A 20170-nucleotide genomic window follows, 5' to 3' on the forward strand; every position below is an offset into this window, starting at 1 on the left:
GTTTTACTGTTGTGTCTACGAGAGATTGGGTGTTCCTACTTATTCTAACGTATGGAAGGACACACACGTGCAGAACTGTAATGGAACCTCAAGCGTTAGTCAGCAGCAGATGTTTGCATGGCTACCATGTTTGTTTGGTGGTACCTACTTACTTTTATTTGGGGGGATTTTGTGAAGGATAAAGCTAATATAAACTGTACAGCACTGTAATTACCAATGAAATCATGCACCAGGCACCTGCTTGCAATGAGTTGTGGTTGCAGAATAGACATGTTGTCACCGCAATGAATTGGTTTGCATTTTTAAGTTTTAAAATTAAAACTACATTTTTTTTCATGGGGCGTCAATTCTACAGTCAATTGTATTATTAATATAATGGGAGGATCACTATCTGAATGTTCTGCACTCCTACTAAGCAGAGCAATGCTTTCCATTGCTGACGTCATGTTGTAGATCCCATCATCGTCTAATTTGCATAACTCGGTCCAGAGATGCAGATCTCTACTAAGCCGACCGACATTCCCATTATAATGCGTTTGAGAGCGAAGACAAACTGATTTTCGTGGCGTAAGCTCCGCCAGTTGGATCGTCCCTTTGGCTCGGATAAGTCATAAAACATTCAAGAGTGTTGAAAAAGCAGCCCGGCCAGACGAAACCGTCATTATTGTCATTATCATCATTACCAGTCCCGGTGCCTTTTCACAGTCGGCCAATTGCTGTTGCCGCTGACTGCTTTCTTGACAAGCGCTTCTCTGGATTCCCAACGACGTTGCCAAGTATGACGCAGATTGGAAGAATGCTTGTTGAAAGAATATGCACATAAAACACACAAATACAGTACATCCAAACGGAGACTCTTTGTCTTTCTTTCACCACTTAAGCCTTTGGTATTAAACGCGACATATTCTGTCAGAAAGTCATGTCACGCTCACATTAATGTTGTCTTATCGACGTTTCGGTGGCCCCGTCTTGAAGTATCACGACATCTGCACCAAGCTTAAGAGAGTTTGCGGTGGCAAAGAGGGATCAGTGCCGTGCTGATTAAAAGCAGGGGCCACGCTAATGTTTGGATGGGCCATTTAATACTAATGAGGGAAAATAAATAGCACCGTGGCCGTCGGCGTGCATAGGTTTAGCTTTATTCGCACACATCACAGCAAAACACTGATTAAGAACGGTGATGTCACCGAGCACACTCACTTTAACTGCAACCACATGAGCTGTCTTACTATTCCAGGATGATGATATTATAATGTTACACTTTTCTGACGATTTACATCGTTGCTTCTTACTCACCCGCTCACATTGGCACTGCAGCGATGGAAGAGCATCACTTTTACTGACTTCTTAATGTAATTATACTATTGGAATCATTTCTTTAATCTGCTTTCACATTTAATTCGTTTTTTTCTTTTCTACTTTGTCACTATGTTCAATGATAGCAAATTTTTACATTGAAAACCTGAATGAAAAGCAGGTTCATCCACCTCTGCTGGGTCCCTCCAGCCGCATCCGCTGCCTTCTGACGCCTGGAGAGGAGATACAATATCTGTGTGATATCACCTATTTCAAGCGCGGCGCAAATGCTCACTCGTCGCACATCAAATCCGGAGTCTGACGCAATCTGACGCAGCCCCGCACACACGAAAGTGCTACATAGTGTCTGCATGCTCCAAAAATCTGTACTGAGGCGGTACTCATCCCCAAATTCTTCCCTGGATCACATCGCCCGCCTCAAACTCACCACACCCTGCCAAGTCTTTGATACCGACCTTTTTCACTGATATCGAGCGATACCGATCGGTGGCAGATCCATCGGAGCATTCCTAATAAAAAAACATTCAGAAAATAGAATGAAAGACGCGTTGTGGTATGTAGTATTCGACACTGACCACCAGGTGTCAGCAGTACTATATTGATAAGACAATAGCCACCGCAGGAAGTACGGGTAAAAAAAAAAAAGTCTGAGTCTATAATTCATTCATTCATTTTCTACCGCTTATCCTCACGACTGTAGCGGGGGGTGCTGGAGCCTATCCCAGCTGTCTTCAGGCCAGGGGCGGGGTACACCCTGGACTGGTGGCCAGCCAATCACAGGGCACATATAGACAAACAACCATTCACACTCACATTCATACCTATGGACAATTTGGAGTCGCCAATTAACCTAGCATGTTTTTGAGATTGAGGGTAGGATTAAACGCGGGTCTCTTAGTTGTGAGGCCTGCGCGCTAGCCACTTGACCACTGTGCAGCAGAGTCTTATTAGTCTTATCTTAAGTATTATTAATTAGAATTATTATGAGCATAACTGTAAATAACTCCCTGATTATTTAATATCCAGAGGACTGTAATAGTGTTAAAAACTTATTTAGAAGGTCAAATTTAGTATTTAGGTTTCCTATGCTATAACTCGAGAAATATTCAACTTGGAATTCAGTAATGGCAGTCGGGTGTAGAACTGATGAACCACCTTGAACGAGCATATCTCATCAGGGCTCTACATTAAAAACCAAAATGACTTGCCCATGGGGAATCCTTAAGGTGAGAACTACTTGCCCGAACTTGCCCCATGTAAAATGAAAAGACATGAAATGAAAAGCCATAATGATATCATGTAATTTTTTTGTGGCATCACATGAAAATCTCAAATAAATAAAATAATAAAATAAATAATACCTTACACATGGTAGTCGTAGTAAGCAGTGATATTTATAAGTTGTGCACCACAATGAAACATTATTGAATAGACACATTTGTGTACTAGTAAAGTGTTTTTAATCCAGAAAAAAAGCTCAATGGTCAAACAATAATTTGTGAAGCAAAGGTGAGGAAAATCCACAGAGAAATGGAAGCGCTAGATTTTGTAGCTTGTGCAAAATCAGCACTTGGTATTGGATCTAATCGCTGGTGTTTCATTGTGACCACTTCAAATTGTCACAGCAATCTGGTTCACTCACCTGTGCCATCATTTGATTTGCTGCCGCTAATAAAATACTTGTTTAGGAGGCACCCTTTCATCACTTTTTGCTGTTTTCTTCAGAATTAGACGATGTTGGCAGCGACGCCATGATGGATGTTTTCGTAGTCAAACCATCGCTGACTGGTTGATCGCGAACAACGGGTGTGGGTAAAACGCAGACTGTAGATTATGGACCGCGGTCTAAATAAACGATTCTGATTGGTCCATTGCAAGGATTGCTTTGCAAATTACCACCGGAATTACGCAGTCCGTGTTTTACCAACACCCAACAAGAACCGCTTTTAAAAAAACTCTTGGCAGTACGGCATGCCAAAGTGCACTTGCCCGACGGGAATATCACTGATTAGATTTACTTGCCCCAATTTTGTTTTAACTTGCCCCGGGCCATCGGTACATCGTTATTGTCGAGCCCTGATCTCATGATACGTACCGTTGGCGAGAATGAGTTCAATTAACTAAAAAGAAATATCTCTCTCTCTAGAATGCTAGAAACGCTGAACATGCATATTGACTATTTCATCAATCCACAATTTTTAGTGTTTTATTTTAATTTTTGGACCAAAACGCAATCGGGGCTGCATGGCGGTCGAGTGGTTAGCACGCAGACCTCACAGCTAGGAGACCCAGGTTCAATTCCACCCTCGGCCATCTCTGTGTGGAGTTTGCATGTTCTCCCCGTGCTTGTGTGGGTTTTCTCCGGGTACTCCGGTTTCCTCCCACATTCCAAAAACATGCTAGGTTAATTGGCCACTCCAAATTGTCCATAGGTATGAAGGTGAGTGTGAATGGTTGTTTGTCTATATGTGCCCTGTGATTGGCTCGCGACCGGTCCAGGGTGTACCCCGCCACTCGCCCGAAGACAGCTGGGATAGGCTCCAGCACCCCGCGACCCTTGTGAGGATAAGCGGTAGAAAATGAATGAATGAATGAAATGGACGCATACATACTTAATCCATGCTGAAGTAATGTGTTGTTCCGTTTCAGTCCGTGTCTTTGAATTGGCATTAGCGTTCCGCTGGAGGGAGTGGGAGCTTGAATCTCTGTGTTGTTGTTTTGTTTTTGTTTTTTTCTACAGACTTTAACAGCTAACTGCCACTTTAGCCGAAACGGCAGCGACTCAAGCGCTCCCGTCATTCGCTTTGTTGTGAATCCAAGCACTTGGAAGGATGGCGGTGGGCAGCGCCAGCCCATCTTAACGGATTCCAGAAGCTGACTTTTTTATTATTACAAGTTGCATTTAACGTCGGGCATTGAGTTATCTCTCCATCTGTCGCTCTTCCAAGATGTAATGGGTAATTATCTACGGAGGACAAGTTCATGGGTGTCCCGTTTCACAAAGTCCCCCCACGTTATTTATGTCAACCACTGCTATTGTGTGGAAACGTGGCAGACTCGTGTTAACCACTTGCCTTGTTTCGTTTTCTCGGACGGAATCCCACACCTATTGTAAGCCAACACTGACCACAAGTGTAATGTGTGTGTGTGTGTGTGTGTGTGTGTGTGTGTTTTATACCATGGCAGTAAGTCCAGCCTGCATGTGTGTTTACGTGCCGGTGTGAATAGACCAGTGTAGCATGTTCATAAATGCAGAGAGACATGCTGAAAGTGTATAGTGACTGGCAAACACACACACACACACACACACACACACACAGTGGCCACCCCAGTCCACACGAACCCACATAAACAGACATCCCGCCTCCCACACACACCACACACACGCCGGCCACAGACACTTACACAAGCAGAGCCCAAAGGCTTGCCACCGCATACAGACACCCCTGTGAGCACATACATAGCATATGCAAGGACCCCCCCCAAACACACACACACACATAGAGGCCCACCACCAACATCGAAAGACTTGGTGACATCATGGCTTAGATGACAGCACGTCTTGCAAACTCATTAGTTTGATTGTAGGTGGCTCCGCTGTGGTGATTTATGCTTGAAATATCCATCTTTCTCTGCTGTGTTGATTTATGGGACGTCTTTTGGTCCCCCCACCAATACACACAGACCACAAAACGACGAGATGGGGGGGGGGGGGGGTGTTCAAATCTTGCAGTTGATTCATTAAAGCAACAATACAGTATGTAGTCATCTCATTACAACACTACTATGATCTACTTAAAGGTCCTCTATTATGTAAAATTGACTTTTTAATGATTTTCTAACCAAATCCCAAGACAGAAAACGTGAGAAATATCGTTTCCCTTGCTTGTTTACTAGACTGTTGAGAGAAGAGGCACACAAACGTTTGCTTATGACTTCAGGAATAAAAACCTCATTGTCTTGGTCATGAACATATACACTTACTTCATAGACAGCTTTCAAAAAAAAAAAAGACATACATCTCCATCTTAATGTTATGTTTTTGTATGTGATATATTGCATGTACTACACTGGACAAGTGCAGATGTAGATGATCATGGTAAGTTAAAAAAGTTTTATAAAATGGTATTCCTTAGTTATTAACATTTTCAGAGTTAAAGTCTAAATTTTTAGAGTTAGAGCATTATAAAAAACAATTTACAGCCTTCTAAATACGTTTTTAACGTTATTAAAAGCCCTCTAGACGTGAACCAACACCCCTATAGTCACCTTTACACTCATATATTTTTGTAATCTTGCCGATCCAATCTGGCACCGATCTTTTTTTTGTTATTTTTTTTAAAGAATAACTAAGCTTTTGTTACAAACTGGAATTAAATATTCATTCAATCATTCATTCATTTTCTACCGCTTACCCTCATGAGGGTCGCAGGGGTGGTGCTGGAGCCTATCCCAGCTGTCTTAGTGCGAGAGGCGGGGTACACCCTGGACTGGTGGCCAGCCAATCACAGGGCACATATAGACAAACAACCATTCACACTCACATTCATACCTATGGACAATTTGGAGTGGCCAATTAACCTAGCATGTTTTTGGAATGTGGGAGGAAACCGGAGTACCCGGAGAAAACGGGGAGAACATGCAAACTCCACACAGAGATGACTGAGGGTGAGATTGAACTCGGGTCTCCTAGCTGTGTGGTCTGCGCGCTAACCACTCACCACCGTGCAGCCGGAATTAAATATGGTTCTTAAAATAGCTTTCCAAAGCAGTAAATACAATGCAAACAAAGTATTTGAATTTGAATGTACTTTTTTATTCCACAGCATGACCAACAATATTGTTTGGCCAGCGAGTACTGTAAATTTGTACATGTTGGCAGCATTACTGACACCTAGTGACCAGTGCAGAATACTACATAACACATCTTTGAATCCGTCTTCTGAATGCTTTATAATTGTAATATCTTTTAGCCATTTTTATGCTTAAATATGTCAAATTTGCTCAATATTTAGCCACCAAACAGCTTGTTTTATTAATATATCTTTGAAAAACTATGATAGCGTGAAGCTGCGAAAATGTATTTGCAATGTGTGATGACTGTAAAAACGGCTTTTGTTGACATAATAACCTCCAGCAATGGATGGGAAGGGCGTGGCATGATAGAAAAAAGAAACATTTGTTGATTGATTGGTGATTGGATTTACATGAAACCTGCCCACTACAATAAAAGCATGTTACATTTTGGTACAAATGCACATGAAAGTGAAGAAGCATTAAGCATGAAAGAATAGAAGCCTTTTTTTCAGTTTGAACAACATTTCTTCTTGTTTCCTTTTTGCCACTTGGGCGATAACACGACAGTCCCTCCACGTACTGTAGCTTCATTAGCTTGACTTCTTTTGGTTCTTGTTGGTTTAATGAAATACCTTAGGGGGACATATTGATGCACAGTAGTACTGTGTCCTGTCCGCCTTCTCGTCATTACTTGTCTTCCGCTCATTTCACGCATCAGAAGCCTTGTAGTGTTTTTAGCGTTGCTACTATTTATGCCCATCGTGGAAAATGTCTCCCTGAAAAAGAAAGAAAGAATGCACTGTTCCCTTTACGTTTGTTTGCCTTGTACATTTACTGCATATATTACAGTTTGTGTTCCATGAAACGTAAATTATTTGACCTCTACTGGCTTATATGAAACTCTTGTATAAACTTTAAAACACCTTGTTGTTATTTTTGGACTATTTTGGCCTGGTAGTGACTCTTTTTTTCAGACACTTTATTCATCCCAAAGGAGACATTAGGGCTGCGTTTAACCCAAATATTAGGACTGAGCACACATAATAGAGCAGGGGGGGACCGAGGAGCCATTGGGGGTTAGGTGCTATGCTCAAGGGCACTCAAGGGCCGGGCATCAGGAAGCACTGTAGTTGCACATCCCTTAATACCATTTTGCTTTTTGCCAGTCAAAACCTGAGCATGACGATGCTCAGGTCTCAATATGGCTTCCCTTTATCACAATTGTCGGAGTAATATGACCTTAGTTTATTATATTTTTAACCTGCAACCCTCTACCTCTTGTTTATCATCCTTCCAAACCAAATATGCCATGCTTGCTATGAGGTTATTAAATGATGCCCTCAGACTAAACAAAGCTGGTAATGAAAAATTATAACAAAATGAGAGTGCAGGACTCTTTTAACGTCCTTAAAGTGCCAATTAATATTAATTTAGTAGTCAATCAGAGTGTCTCTTGAAAACATCCAAATCTATGATGCTTTATACTAATGAACGTTCCCGTAGCGGTTAAGGCTAATTATATTTGAACATGAAACCTGTTGACTTGAAGCTAGCAAGTGATACTTTGTCAAAATATGCATCCCCAATGTGTTGCCTGTGCTATTATTTTCTGCCAAATACACCACATGGTGGCGCTGTTACTAAACTCCAAAGTTTGTCCCCATACGTCGGATGGACATGAAATCACAGCGCTTTGCAAAAACTTCAAATGATGCTCCAGTCTCTACGCGCCGTGAGGCATTCAGGCACACTGTTAATTTTTATGTGTTAGTCACAAATATTTCTTTTATTTTATCCACATAACCCCTATGACAACTGTGTTCCACCTTTTGTGAACCTAGGCTTTACAGATTTGTCGCAATGTAGACATGACTTACTCTCTTCTCTGGCGACTCTGTTGTTCTTCTACCACATCAGGAATAGCCTCCTTTTCAAAATGCGTTCTTACTTCCTGCTATATTAGGAAAGCAGGAAGTGAACAAATGTAACAGTTACTGATTGTAAAAGTACCAGATGGAGGGGTAGGATTTAATAAGCTTTGCTTCTTCCTACTCCTTTTGGACATGTGGAACTGTGAACTGATTATGGGATGCACTCAATTGTAATCTGATGCATGTTCAAATGAAATAAAACCATTAGCATTATTTTTCATTCAAGCCAAATGTGCCACATGTGAAATGAACTGGAGGTGAAGAACTTGTCTGTTCTTGCTGTAGTCTTAAGCCTTTGTCTTTTGGAAGAGAAACTTCCAGTATGAATCGGATACTGTGAACATCCAGCAGCAACGCAATGTTTTGGCATGAAAAATGTACAGAACAAAGTCGACGAGCTACCTGAAAAAGCACGTCCTTACTCTGCTTTAGCTAAGAGGTGTTACTCCGATAATGTCACTGCCCGGAAATGATGCTTTGGCATGGTTGCTGCCATGAACTATTAATATCATTTTTGCAAATTTACTTTAAAAAAAAATCAATGTTTACATAATTACAAACAAAGTTGATACATTATGTTAGTGACCTGGCAAGACACAACTGTAACGGTTGTGTGTTTATTCATGTTTAGTGGATTGTAAAGTATACAAGCTGTATACTGACTACTCTAAAGTATATCCAGATTTAATATCTGCAGTGTTGTCCCTTGAGAAGATATTCCAATATAAACAGGCATCTTGGTGCTCCTTCTTTCTTATTAAGATTAGTAGCATGAATATGTTGTTGTTATGGAAGCTCGATGGCGTGTCGTGCAGCCTGTTGTCGAGCCTTTTGCAAGGAAAGGCCACCAGGAGCCCACTGGGAGTCCTTCAAGGATGTCGCTAAGGGTTCATTTGCATGTAGTCTGCATCAGGTGTGTGAGATGGTAATAAAAACGCCTCCTGACTGGCAGTTGCTTAGACAACCTGCTGCGTATGTGAGCAGTGCGTGTTGCTTGATAAAACCATGACGTTCATTAAGAAAAGTTTGTGTCAAGAAATGGTAATGGTTTTATTTCATTTGAACATGCATCCGATTACAATTGAATGCATCACATAATCAGTTCACAGTTCCACATGTCCAAAAGGAGTAGGAAGAAGCAAAGCTTATTAAATCCTACCCCTCCATCTGGTACTTTTACAATCAGTAACTGTTACATTTGTTCACTTCCTGTTTTCCCAATATAGTTTAGGTTTTTGTTTTATTTATTTATTTTTTGTCCCGTACCAAAGTACGAGGTGATATGAGCATCCAATGACATAATGGGTACCATAGTAAGTGTCAATATAGTGATATATATATAGCACATCATGACTGGTTCAAGACTCTTCATCCTTGTATTTAGCAAACATCAACTGCTTGTATTGTTTCTTGAATTCTCTCATCGTTGTGCATTGTTTGAGGGTCTTACTCAAGCCATTCCGTAGTGGATTAGAACACGAATGGAACATGAAATGGTTAGAACATGAAAACATGAAAAGAACATGTCTTTTTTTGGCAGAGCAATGGCAGCATGTTTGACATTTCCATTAGCTATGACTAACGATCCCCCAGAGCTGAGTCGCCGGACAATAAGGTGGCTCAGTATTTGTGTGTGCCCACCATCCGGCAATGTGATTCATCAAGCCAAGACTTGCCTACTGTTACTCACACTGTACATATATAGAAACACACAGGCGAACGTAAAGGTCACTAAGCATCATGTGCATTTGATGCCTAATTGATTTATATTGACGCTTGACAGGCCTAAAAGCCTGAGCGAGTGAGCTTTTTATACAAAGACCTGGAATCTGTCAAACATGTAATTCCATGTTTTGATGTATTTAAAGCATGAGTGTATGGAAGGCGTCTTCTGGTACATCCACAGACTTTGTTTTTGCAATAACCTTGATGGAATATTTCAATCGAAACTCCACAACATTTTAGAGACCACATATCGTAGTACCCTTTTTAGTGCCTATGCACTGGACACGGGTTGGTAAGATAACCTTGGGTGAAAATAATAATAATAAAAAGGAGTTGCAGCAAGAGAAAAATATTGGACTATATGAAGCCCGATGCCTTTCCAGCGTTGCTTGGTCATGTTGAAGAGTGCAAGGTATAAGTAACAATTTAATTTATCAGTGTCCTAATTGTGGCTATTTTATGTAAGGAAGCGGATGTCTGTGTAGCATTATATAGTGTGCATACAGGGAGGGCGTCTAACCTGCATACATGCGAATTACAGACTTACCGTTGTTTGGGGTTGCTATTAGTCTTTTTGAAGATTTTTATTCAAATACAGGTAGTCACACAAAAAATGACCACATTAACACCGATGTTGTGCCAAGACTGTCTGCAAGCAGTAACTGCGGACCTACGTTAGCACTCTGAGTTCATACACGGTGAGTAGTCAGGAGTCTCCAGCCAATAGCTGCCAGTTGTTCCTAACCACTTTTTCAAGTAACTCTCCAAAGGGTTTATTCATTTATTATCAACTTCTATACTGACAGAATTATGAAGAGGGGTTCGGCAGTCGTCCAGAAGTCCTTGTGAGTGTTTAAGAGTGTGACAGTGGAGTGTGCGTGCCCAGAGGCAGGGCGTGGGTGGAATAAATTAAAACAAAATCCAAGGATGTACAGTAGGGTGCACATAGGTGCAGATTTTGGAAGAACTCGAAAGCTTTCTGAACAAACTCAATAGAAAGGGCTTGTCTTTTTTGTTTATAAAACATACACACAACGGTACTTTTCTACTGAATGAAATGTTACATGATAACGAGCCACACCATACTCAAAATCCATCAAAGGCCATCCATAGTCAGCACAACCGAACGCTTGCATGGGAGCACAAAAGATAATTAGCTAATTGTTTGTTTACTGCTGACTGTCTTAACTGGGCTTCATTAAATACGGAAGAAAGCACGATGTTGTCAAAATGACTTCTGTTTAATGAGCTGGGTGATAATAAATAAAAACAAATGGTTGATGTAAAAGGTTGCAAATCATCCGTTACAATTCCAAACAGATTGTTGCGGTCTGGATGTTCTATGGTGGATCAGTGGCAACAAAGAAACAAGAATTGGTCATTAAAGGATCAATATTCTTCTACTTTAAAACTATTATTATTATTCATTCATTCATTTTCTACCGCTTATCCTCACGAGGGTCGTGGGTGGGGTGGGGCTGGAGCCTATCCCAGCTGTCTTTGGGCGAGAGGCGGGGTACACCCTGGACTGGTGGCCAGCCAATCACAGGGCACATATAGACAAACAACCATTCACACTCACATTCATACCTATGGACAATTTGGAGTGGCCAATTAACCTAGCATGTTTTTGGAATGTGGGAGGAAACCGGAGTACCCGGAGAAAACCCACGCATGCACGGGCAAACTCCACACAGAGATGGCCGAGGGTGGAATCAAACCCTGGTCCTCCTAGCTGTGAGGTCTGCGCACTAATTATTATTATTATTATTCTTGTTATTATTATTATTTCGGTACGTGACAAACGTAATAAATATTTTTATTAATTATTCAATACATATAAATAATGATTTTGACTAATTAATTAATTAAAATAATAAGAATTTTTTTTAATAAATAAAATAAAAACTTAAACTAGATTAGGAAAGCAGGAAGTGAACAAATGTAACAGTTACTGATTGTAAAAGTACCAGATGGAGGGGTAGGATTTAATAAGCTTTGCTTCTTCCTACTCCTTTTGGACATGTGGAACTGTGAACTGATTATGGGATGCATTCAATTGTAATCTGATGCATGTTCAAATGAAATAAAACCATTACCATATTAAATAATAATCCCTCCTGGGAACATGATCATGTATCACGTCCAGAGGAGGAGGTTTTTTGTTCACAACATCATGGAAACCATGTGACCTTTTAAAAGGAAAATACACAGGCTTTCCAATAATGTATCATTAATTAGTAAAGACACGATGTAGCATATCTTTCAGGTCGTACACCAACATTACAGCGGCTAATCCGGCAAGTTAAAAATGAGATCTGGTAGCCTGCATCCTCAGATCTTCACAACTCCTGCATCCCCGCCGTCACTGCCACCCTCCGTCATTTTCTTCAGGCTAGTGTGTCTATAATGAGCATTTCCTTGTACCCACCCCCCCACCCACCACCACCTTTTCCCTCACTCCGTTCCTCTCACTCATTCCACCCCCTACCCCCCACCCCCCCTTCACACTGTGCGGAATTGGTAGAAGCTTATCGCCTAGCAACCACAATTAAAGTACAACAAGTCAGTGGTGGTCGCAGCCGCCGTCATCTAGGAAGGCTTTGCAAACCTTCGTGTGACCGCCGCCGTTGAGAGGAAATGCAACAAGGCGAGGAAGGCTTACCGGGGGTGAAAGAAGTGAAGTTGAGCAGGTGAACGGCAATTACAGCCTGAACGTCACTGGGACTTTGTTTTTTGGGGGGGGTAAGTGGGGGTTAAGGAAGAGAGTGGAGTATCACCCCTACCGGGACTGTGTTGGACTCAACAGGTATGTCTGCATTTCAGTGATTGCATTGTTTTGATTACTGCCTAAGGAATTTCTGTTTCACCTCGGGGCGGGCGGGGGCGGGCGGGGGGTGGGGGGTGGTTAGCATGTGCATAAGCAGATCATACGTTTGTGTTTGGCAGAAACGCACTATGCTGTCAATATAATTTCCCAGCGGTGTGTGTGCGCGCATAAGCGACCTAAGATTGCCAATAACGGAATTCACATTAACATGGCCTGCTAATTAGCATTTAAGTGATGATTTTGTCATGCAGATAAGTGAAATAATACATGTTAACTGTATTTTGATCTTTTCTTGTGAATTAATTCCCACTTTCCCAGTTTATGAGATGCAGATGACAGGAATTCAGACCTTGTTATTTTTGTTTTGATTATGATTTAATTTGTTTCTGACATGCTTAATGATGTTCCATCACATCATTACACAAACAAATGAGTAGGAAGCTTATTTTCATTCATATCCATGTCTCGGCAATTACAAATAGTTTGCTCACTTCCTGTGTTGAAAAGAATAAAGCTAAAATGCTCTTGTTTTATTAATGCAACATATTTCATAGGTCCTTTTATAGTTAGGGATTCAGCAGGTGCATTCCAACAACCTGCAGCTTGAAAATATGCTGCCAATGTGCAGTACAATTAGCAGCTGCCAAGGGCTCGGGTCACTCTGTGCATGTTCATTTCAGTGCACGATGCCTGTTGGCGGCTATTACTGGTTTTTATGCATTGCAAAAATGATTTAGGGTAAAGACAAAGACCCTGCCTGCAGCCTATTTATGATAAAGTGATGCTGACCCAGCCGGTGGCAAGGCTATCTATCATCATGTCATCATTTCAATAGAAAAGGTAATCAGCTGATTGCAGATTTTTCCATCATTGAAAAAGAGTCCTGCATCCTATAGGATGAGTGGCACTACCTGCAGGGGAGCTAGAAGGTGAAAGGTCAGCCACTCTGTATGACATATCCTGTCACCGCCAGGAGGGTGAAAGCCATATGCTACACACACACACACACACACACACAGAGAGAGAGTCACAAAATGTCACTGCACACATAAAAGGACACGCTTACATGCATCAGTAGAGAAGCCACACTGGTCAAAATGTCAGTCAGCTGACCTCATGGACGCATGCATCCAATACTGTTTTTTTAGTTTGATGGATAGATGATTTCTTTTTAAACAGGTTGCTGCATTATATGTCTCACATTACTGCTTAAAGGGGCAGTGCTATAAACATGAAACTTTGATATTCAGTGTTCTCTCGTTTATCGCATGGGATATGTTCCCTAAATCGATAAGATAAGTGAAATCTGTGAAGAAGCCGACTTCACTATATTCTGTTTTATTCTGAATATAGTATTAGTATTCTGTTTTAAGGCTGCAAAACCACCACCATACACTTTCCTCAGACAGGCAATAACATTTCTTCACGTTTCTCTTTTGTTTAAACATGCTCAAAAGAGCTGAACATTCGTAAAAATATTAAGACACTTGCACGTATTTCACCCTGTGTTTGCATCCTGGCACCATTCCACCATTCCAACATATTGCTGTAGTACTCCTCCTGTTGCAGTCCTGCTTCTTTCGAAGCAAAGATTCATTTACAAGCTAGCAAGCTAGCGATGACACAGGCGACACGGCAGGATGGCACAAAGTAGAATGGCTCAACACCATTGGCAATCACTCAGGATGCAGAAAACAATGGGGTGTGCAGACAAGCACTAAAGAAGCACTAAAAAAATGTTTGCAAAAACATGCAAATGTGCTAAAGCGAGGGAACGCTGTACTTGACTCTGCACAAACATTATTGTCTAATGAGCTGGCAACACAAGGGAATTCAGCTCAACATGTCCAAATTGTGTCCTAATTTTGAATATTTAGTGTGAGCACTGCCTTAATCCCCTTCAGCATGGAATTCACTAGAGCTGGGCAAGTTTTTTTTTTTTTATTTACCACGTCACAAAACAATGCTGATGCATTTTGAAATGTTTATAGTCCCACAAATTGATGGTAAATTATCATATATGTATGATAATATGATAACATAATGCTATATTTCCTTTAATTCACTCTGTAAAGTTGTGCAATTAGTATTTGTAAAATGGATTTTTTTTTCTTGTACTGTCTGTCAAACTTTTGCAGCATTTCTTGAAATGCTGGGTTTTTAACTGTATTAAAGAGCAACATTCCTTTTGTGATGACTTTTTGTGATTTTTTGCACTGTTCTGTACATGGATTTTTTTCATAGGCACTTGTACTGTCTGTCAAACATTTGCAGCATTTCTTGAAATGCCAGCTTTTCATCTGTATTAAAGAGCAACATTTCTTTTGTGATTACTGTCTGTGAATTTTTGCGCTGTTCTGCACATGGGTTTTATTCACAGGCACTTGTACTGTGTGTCAAACCTTTGCAGCATTTCTTGAAATGCTGGCTTTTCAACTGTATTAAAGAGCAACATTTCTTTTGTGATGACTTTCTGTGAATTTTTGTGTTGTTCTGTACATGGGTTTTATTCACAGGCCGTGTGTGAAACCTTTGCAGCATTCCTTGAAATGCTGGCTTTTGAACTATATTAAAGAGCAACATTTCTTTTGTGATGACTTTCTGTAATTTTTTGCGCTGTTCTGTACTTTTTAATATTAGGTCAGGTGTGCAAGTTTGTTTTGTTACCTTTTATGTTGCTACCACTTTCAAACAAATCTGGCATACTGGCTCGTTGGTGTTGAAAGGCTCACCTTGTTCATGATTAGTATTCCCACATGGGGGCTGTGGCATTTGGCTTTGCAATCATCTTTTTCTCTCCTCACATCTACAACAACTCACCCCCCCTCCCACAAGAGGTCTTACTCTGTCCGCCGTTGTTCTATGAAGTATTCAAGGGCACAGTTTTAATCTGAAAAGATCTCAAGACTGGAGAAATATTGTAGCTTTTGTCATATTGTCACCTTTTACTGTCTCGGCTCTGCTCCATCACTCATGGATGGAACCTGCCATGGATCACGGCAGTTTGGCATGATGAAGATGCCAAGCAGTGAAAAGGATTCTGCTACAAAAATGTCTCCAGCCTCAGGCCACTTATTGGTACATTCCTATGTAACACTGTGTGTGTCTTAGTGTGTGTTCCCTCTGAGGCCTATAAACCTCCAGAAGATGGTGACAGCAGGGAAAAACTATGTGTTTATTCACACTTTTGTCTGAAGGCGTGTGTTTGTGTTAACACGTTGTCTTTGGGCAAGGAATGCACTCGTACAAGTGCAGAGATGACATTAGTTGTTTTTTTTTTTCTTGCATCTGCTTTGTCAGAGGTCAGAGTCAACAGAATGACCTTTATATGTGCTAAAGTTCAATACAAAGGCAAATGTATGTACAATTGTAAAAAGTAATTGGTGGGCTATGTTGTGTTGTTATCGCACAAAAGGAATTGTCTCCTCTATTTTCATGGATTTTGCCTCTCATATCTGTTTTGTTTTCATTTGCAGAGTCTGGGCTCAGTTGATCGCAAGGAGAATCAACACAAAAAGTGAGTCGGTGTCCATTTTAATATTAACTCATGCATACATATCACATGTTGCGTTGAATCATATTCAAACCTTTTATTTACTTACAATACAGGGAATTTGAGGGGTGTTTAAATGGGAGCGCGAGGGGAAAGGAAGGCAAAATATGGGGAAAACAAGCATGGACAGGAAGTACACCAACATTTGTTGCGTTGTACCCCCCCAAAAAGGATAACCACACTTGGAAAAAAATCTAAAAAAACATGTGTTTATCGTAAACTTCTAATATGTGCACAATATAATAGCTATGTTATGTTGCAAAAACAAGTAACCATAAAGGCGGTTAAAGGTCAAACACACGCAGATCAAGTACTACTGTATATTGAACTGAATATAAGGCTAGGAAAACGGCCCCTCTTGTTCAAGACCTGCAGAAAAAGGTTGTATCCTCAGGGTATTGATCTCAGTTCACGCTCAACTACTTGGTGGGACGACTCTAACCTGACTGGATAGGACAGCTGTAGTCTGTGCCTTCACCAAGTTTAATCATGAGCCACGTTTCCAGTATCGGAGGACTTTCTTCAGTCAGGCTCCATGAAGATCGTAAATAAAAGGAGTGATGTAATCCTCTCATGCTAGAAAGACCGTCCACCGCGACGTGCAGACATTTCTCTTCAACACGTAAGCTGTGAAGTGTCTGTGTTTATTGTAGGACTACATGGACGTCACACGTTACACAAGGAATTTCAAGTAATGTGTTTGAACAGAAATAGCAAGGTAGTGTCTTTTCTTGCTGTTTAAATGGTAACCGGATTCCCCTAAATGCCCCTTAAGAGAGCCTCGTGGACCTCACACGAAATGCTCAAAACACGCTCATCCCCCCCTTCGCCCCGTCTCGAGGTTACCCTATCCTTTCCAGCATAAATAATCTCCACTGTCTGCTGGCTCGACTCTGATTGGAATCTCGACGCCGTACTCAATTGTGGCTTGATGGGGGAACGCAGGGGTGCCCTGTGTGCGTGTTTCTGTTTTAGGGCTTTTTCAAGGCCGCAAAGATAATACCGGAGGAGGGTCCACCTCTTAAGAAGAAAGCCGACATCAAAAAAATCCACACTTCTGCAGACGTGAAATTACAGCATATTCATTGCAAATTGCATAGAGATTTATCATTCAGCCAACCAGAGGTCTGTAAACACTCCGCGGCAACGCCTGGACACAGCACCAGGGTTAAAGTCAAGGTTTTATCAGCTTATTCGTCAGACCAGCGGGAGGTTTTTGTGGCTATTGCGCAATGCAACGGGGTGTTGTTATAATATGATGGCATGCGCTGAGGTTGTTGAGAATGAATGTGTTGCACAAAGCGACATCCAAGCGATCATCTCGGTGATCTCTGGCAGTATCTCAGGCAGTTTCTATCCTCTGAGATCACCGCTAAATTACTCCCCATCGGTTTTCCCTCCAAATGACATCCAAGTTATTATCTCAACGCAGCTAACCGTAGCAGAGTGGAATAATAGAGCCGTCTATGATAAAGATTTTGCTGCCTTCCAAGCGACAGTCTCTAATTGCTCGCCGACTGCCATGTGTTTGCCTGCAAATCCATCATGTGTGTACGTTATAAGTGCAGAGTCAGCCTTATACGACACATAAAAGACTCAAAGGGAGCAGTATTAAAAGCTGACCGCTATGGGGAACCCAACTAAAGTGGAAAAAATGTATTGAATTCCTGCCCCTTGTTTGTCTCCTCATAAAATGCTGTATGTGCAGACTGGGTGGAATGGAAAAACAGAGAAAGTATATCAAAGCGAACGTTCATAGATTGTGATAATGTTAAGAAATGTGTCCATTGTGTGATTGTTGATTGTTTTGTGGTAATTGAGGTAAAATAGAGTGCGCTATTTGGCTACAACCAGCAGATCTAGTTGATCCCAACTAGTTTCCAGGCTAAATAATCTACATCCATGGAAACAGGAGTCCAAAACATTCTATAATTCTATTAAAATATCATATTGACCAAAATATAAGACTGTATGTTTGGTGTCGTGACAATGCCACTGAGGAAAGTACAGGAAGCAGAACTGATGAGGATGTTGAGGTTCTCATTGGGAGTGACCAGGATGGATAGGATCAGCAAGGAGTACATCAGAGGGACATTACATGTCAGAGGCTCTAACACACACCAAGCTGAAACTCAACTCTGAACACCCAATGTCACACAAAAGACACATTCAAAGATGCTAGTAGTCTACATTGGTCACTAGTCACTAAACACCAGACTTGATCGCTGCAACATCAGTTTGTTATTACAGGTTTGAACTATCTCACAACAAGCACAAAAATCCGTAATGAAAATCACGAATAAAGTGCCACTGAGGAAAAGACAGGAAGCAGAACTGGAGGTCGCAGAGATGAGGATGCTGAGGTTCTCATTGGGAGTGACCAGGATGGATAGGATCAGGAAGGAGTACATCAGAGGGACATTACATGTTAGAGGCCTTGGAGATAAAGTCAGAGAGGCCAGACTGAGATGGTCGGGACATGTCCAGAGGAGAGATAGTGAATATATTGGTAGAAGGATGCTGCCAGGTAGGAGGCGTAGATAAAGACCAAAGAGGAGGTTTATGGATGTAGTGAAGGAGGAAATGAGGGAAGTAGGTGTGAGAGACATATGACATATATGTTCTTTTTTATTTTTGGATAGATTCTTCTTACCACTTTAGTTACAAGCCCTGAATAGAATAGAATCCAAATTCACTCTACTCTACTCGGGGTTGCTAAAGATGCTCACTTTGTTAGCTCAAGAGCATCAGCGTCCTCAAATGGGGAGAATTCACCCCAAAAAACATGTTGCTTTGGATGGGTATGGCCTGTAGGGAAAACAAAGCTTTCTTTGAGCACCTTTATTAGCAATGTTCATAGCCTGGCTGCTGTCTTTTATGATTGGACGACTGAAAAGCTTTTTGTTAGCCTAATGAAATATATTGAGGCCTCTATGCTCTTGAATTGAACTTTGTTTTTGGAAATGTGTGTGTGTGTGTGTGTGTGCGCGCACTATTAGGAGCATGTGCATTGGTTGCATTTGCATTTAACACAATCCTACTGGTGGGCGCCTGCATTCCTGTTGGCATATTCCAGTCCTACTGGCAATGAGGCTTTGTTTTCCCTTCTTTCTAATCTTGTTGTTTTAGGTTGACCGCCATTGCCCATAATTGCTGACACAGGGTCAGGTATTTGTCTCTCCTTATAATTTATTATGGCGTTCCTTAATAATATGAAATAAGATCAGCGGTTAGGAGACGTCTCAACCCCCAGACAGACCACATACTGTAGATAAATACGAAGCATCCTGCTGCTTTGACTGGAATTCATTTCTAAACAGTAAACCCTTTGTATCATCGAGGGAGAGTGTAAAAGTTGAACTGATGAAATGAACGTTCATTGACGCTGGATTGTATTTTTGGAGGCCCCTTGGGGGCCATGCCTTGTTAACTCATAATAAAGTCACAAAGGGGGTGATGCTGACATGTAAACTCACCAAGACTAGGAATGCCACTGTTGCAGAACCTTCCAAGCACTTTAAGCTGCAGTAGCTTTTCTCAAATGTTCTTAAATCTGAAGGATAACTGGGTTGGGGAGCTAAAGCTCTTGGTCAAAGTGTGAATGCCTCGGTACACATTATTCATTATTATTCATGCAACAGAATTAAAAAGACAGCAAGAAATTCATCTTTCCAAAGGAAAGCGTTGGTATGGTGGGATGTCGTTTGCATACTGCATTATCCGATACCGGTGCCAATTTGTCACTTTTCAAATGGTTCCGGGGTTAAAACGGTGCGTTAGCTGGTAATTGTTCATCGAACGTCTTGTCGTAGAACGTTGATCTTCGGTCCTTTTGGAACTGATTAATAATGAAAACCACGGTTTGTGCTGTACTTCAAATATACAATACTTCGATATGTGGCAAATTAATTAATTCATTAATTAATTAAAAATAAATAATAATAACTTAAACTATATTAGGAGGGCAGGAAGTGAACAAATGTAACAGTTACTGATTGTAAAAGTACCAGATGGAGG

At 41.1% G+C, this 20170-nt stretch overlaps 1 protein-coding gene across 3 annotated transcripts in view; it reads left to right on the top strand.

Moving 5' to 3' along the window:
* Window positions 1-20170, top strand: part of ankfn1b (ankyrin repeat and fibronectin type III domain containing 1b) — a 133687-nt gene that overhangs the window by 68294 nt on the left and 45223 nt on the right. For 2 of the 3 annotated variants that reach the window (XM_058060991.2, XM_058060990.2), the window contains one exon: window positions 16077-16117. In XM_058060991.2, the coding sequence (XP_057916974.2) occupies window positions 16077-16117 (41 nt within the window). Of the gene's footprint in view, window positions 1-11490; window positions 12580-16076; window positions 16118-20170 lie in introns of those variants that run through there. The other variant, XM_058060992.2, reaches the window with a different exon arrangement.

This window comes from Doryrhamphus excisus, unplaced genomic scaffold (genome assembly GCF_037039965.1).
Source record: "Doryrhamphus excisus strain RoL-2023G ecotype Guam unplaced genomic scaffold, RoL_Dexc_Guam_v1.1 HiC_scaffold_24, whole genome shotgun sequence".
NCBI lineage: Eukaryota > Metazoa > Chordata > Actinopteri > Syngnathiformes > Syngnathidae > Doryrhamphus > Doryrhamphus excisus.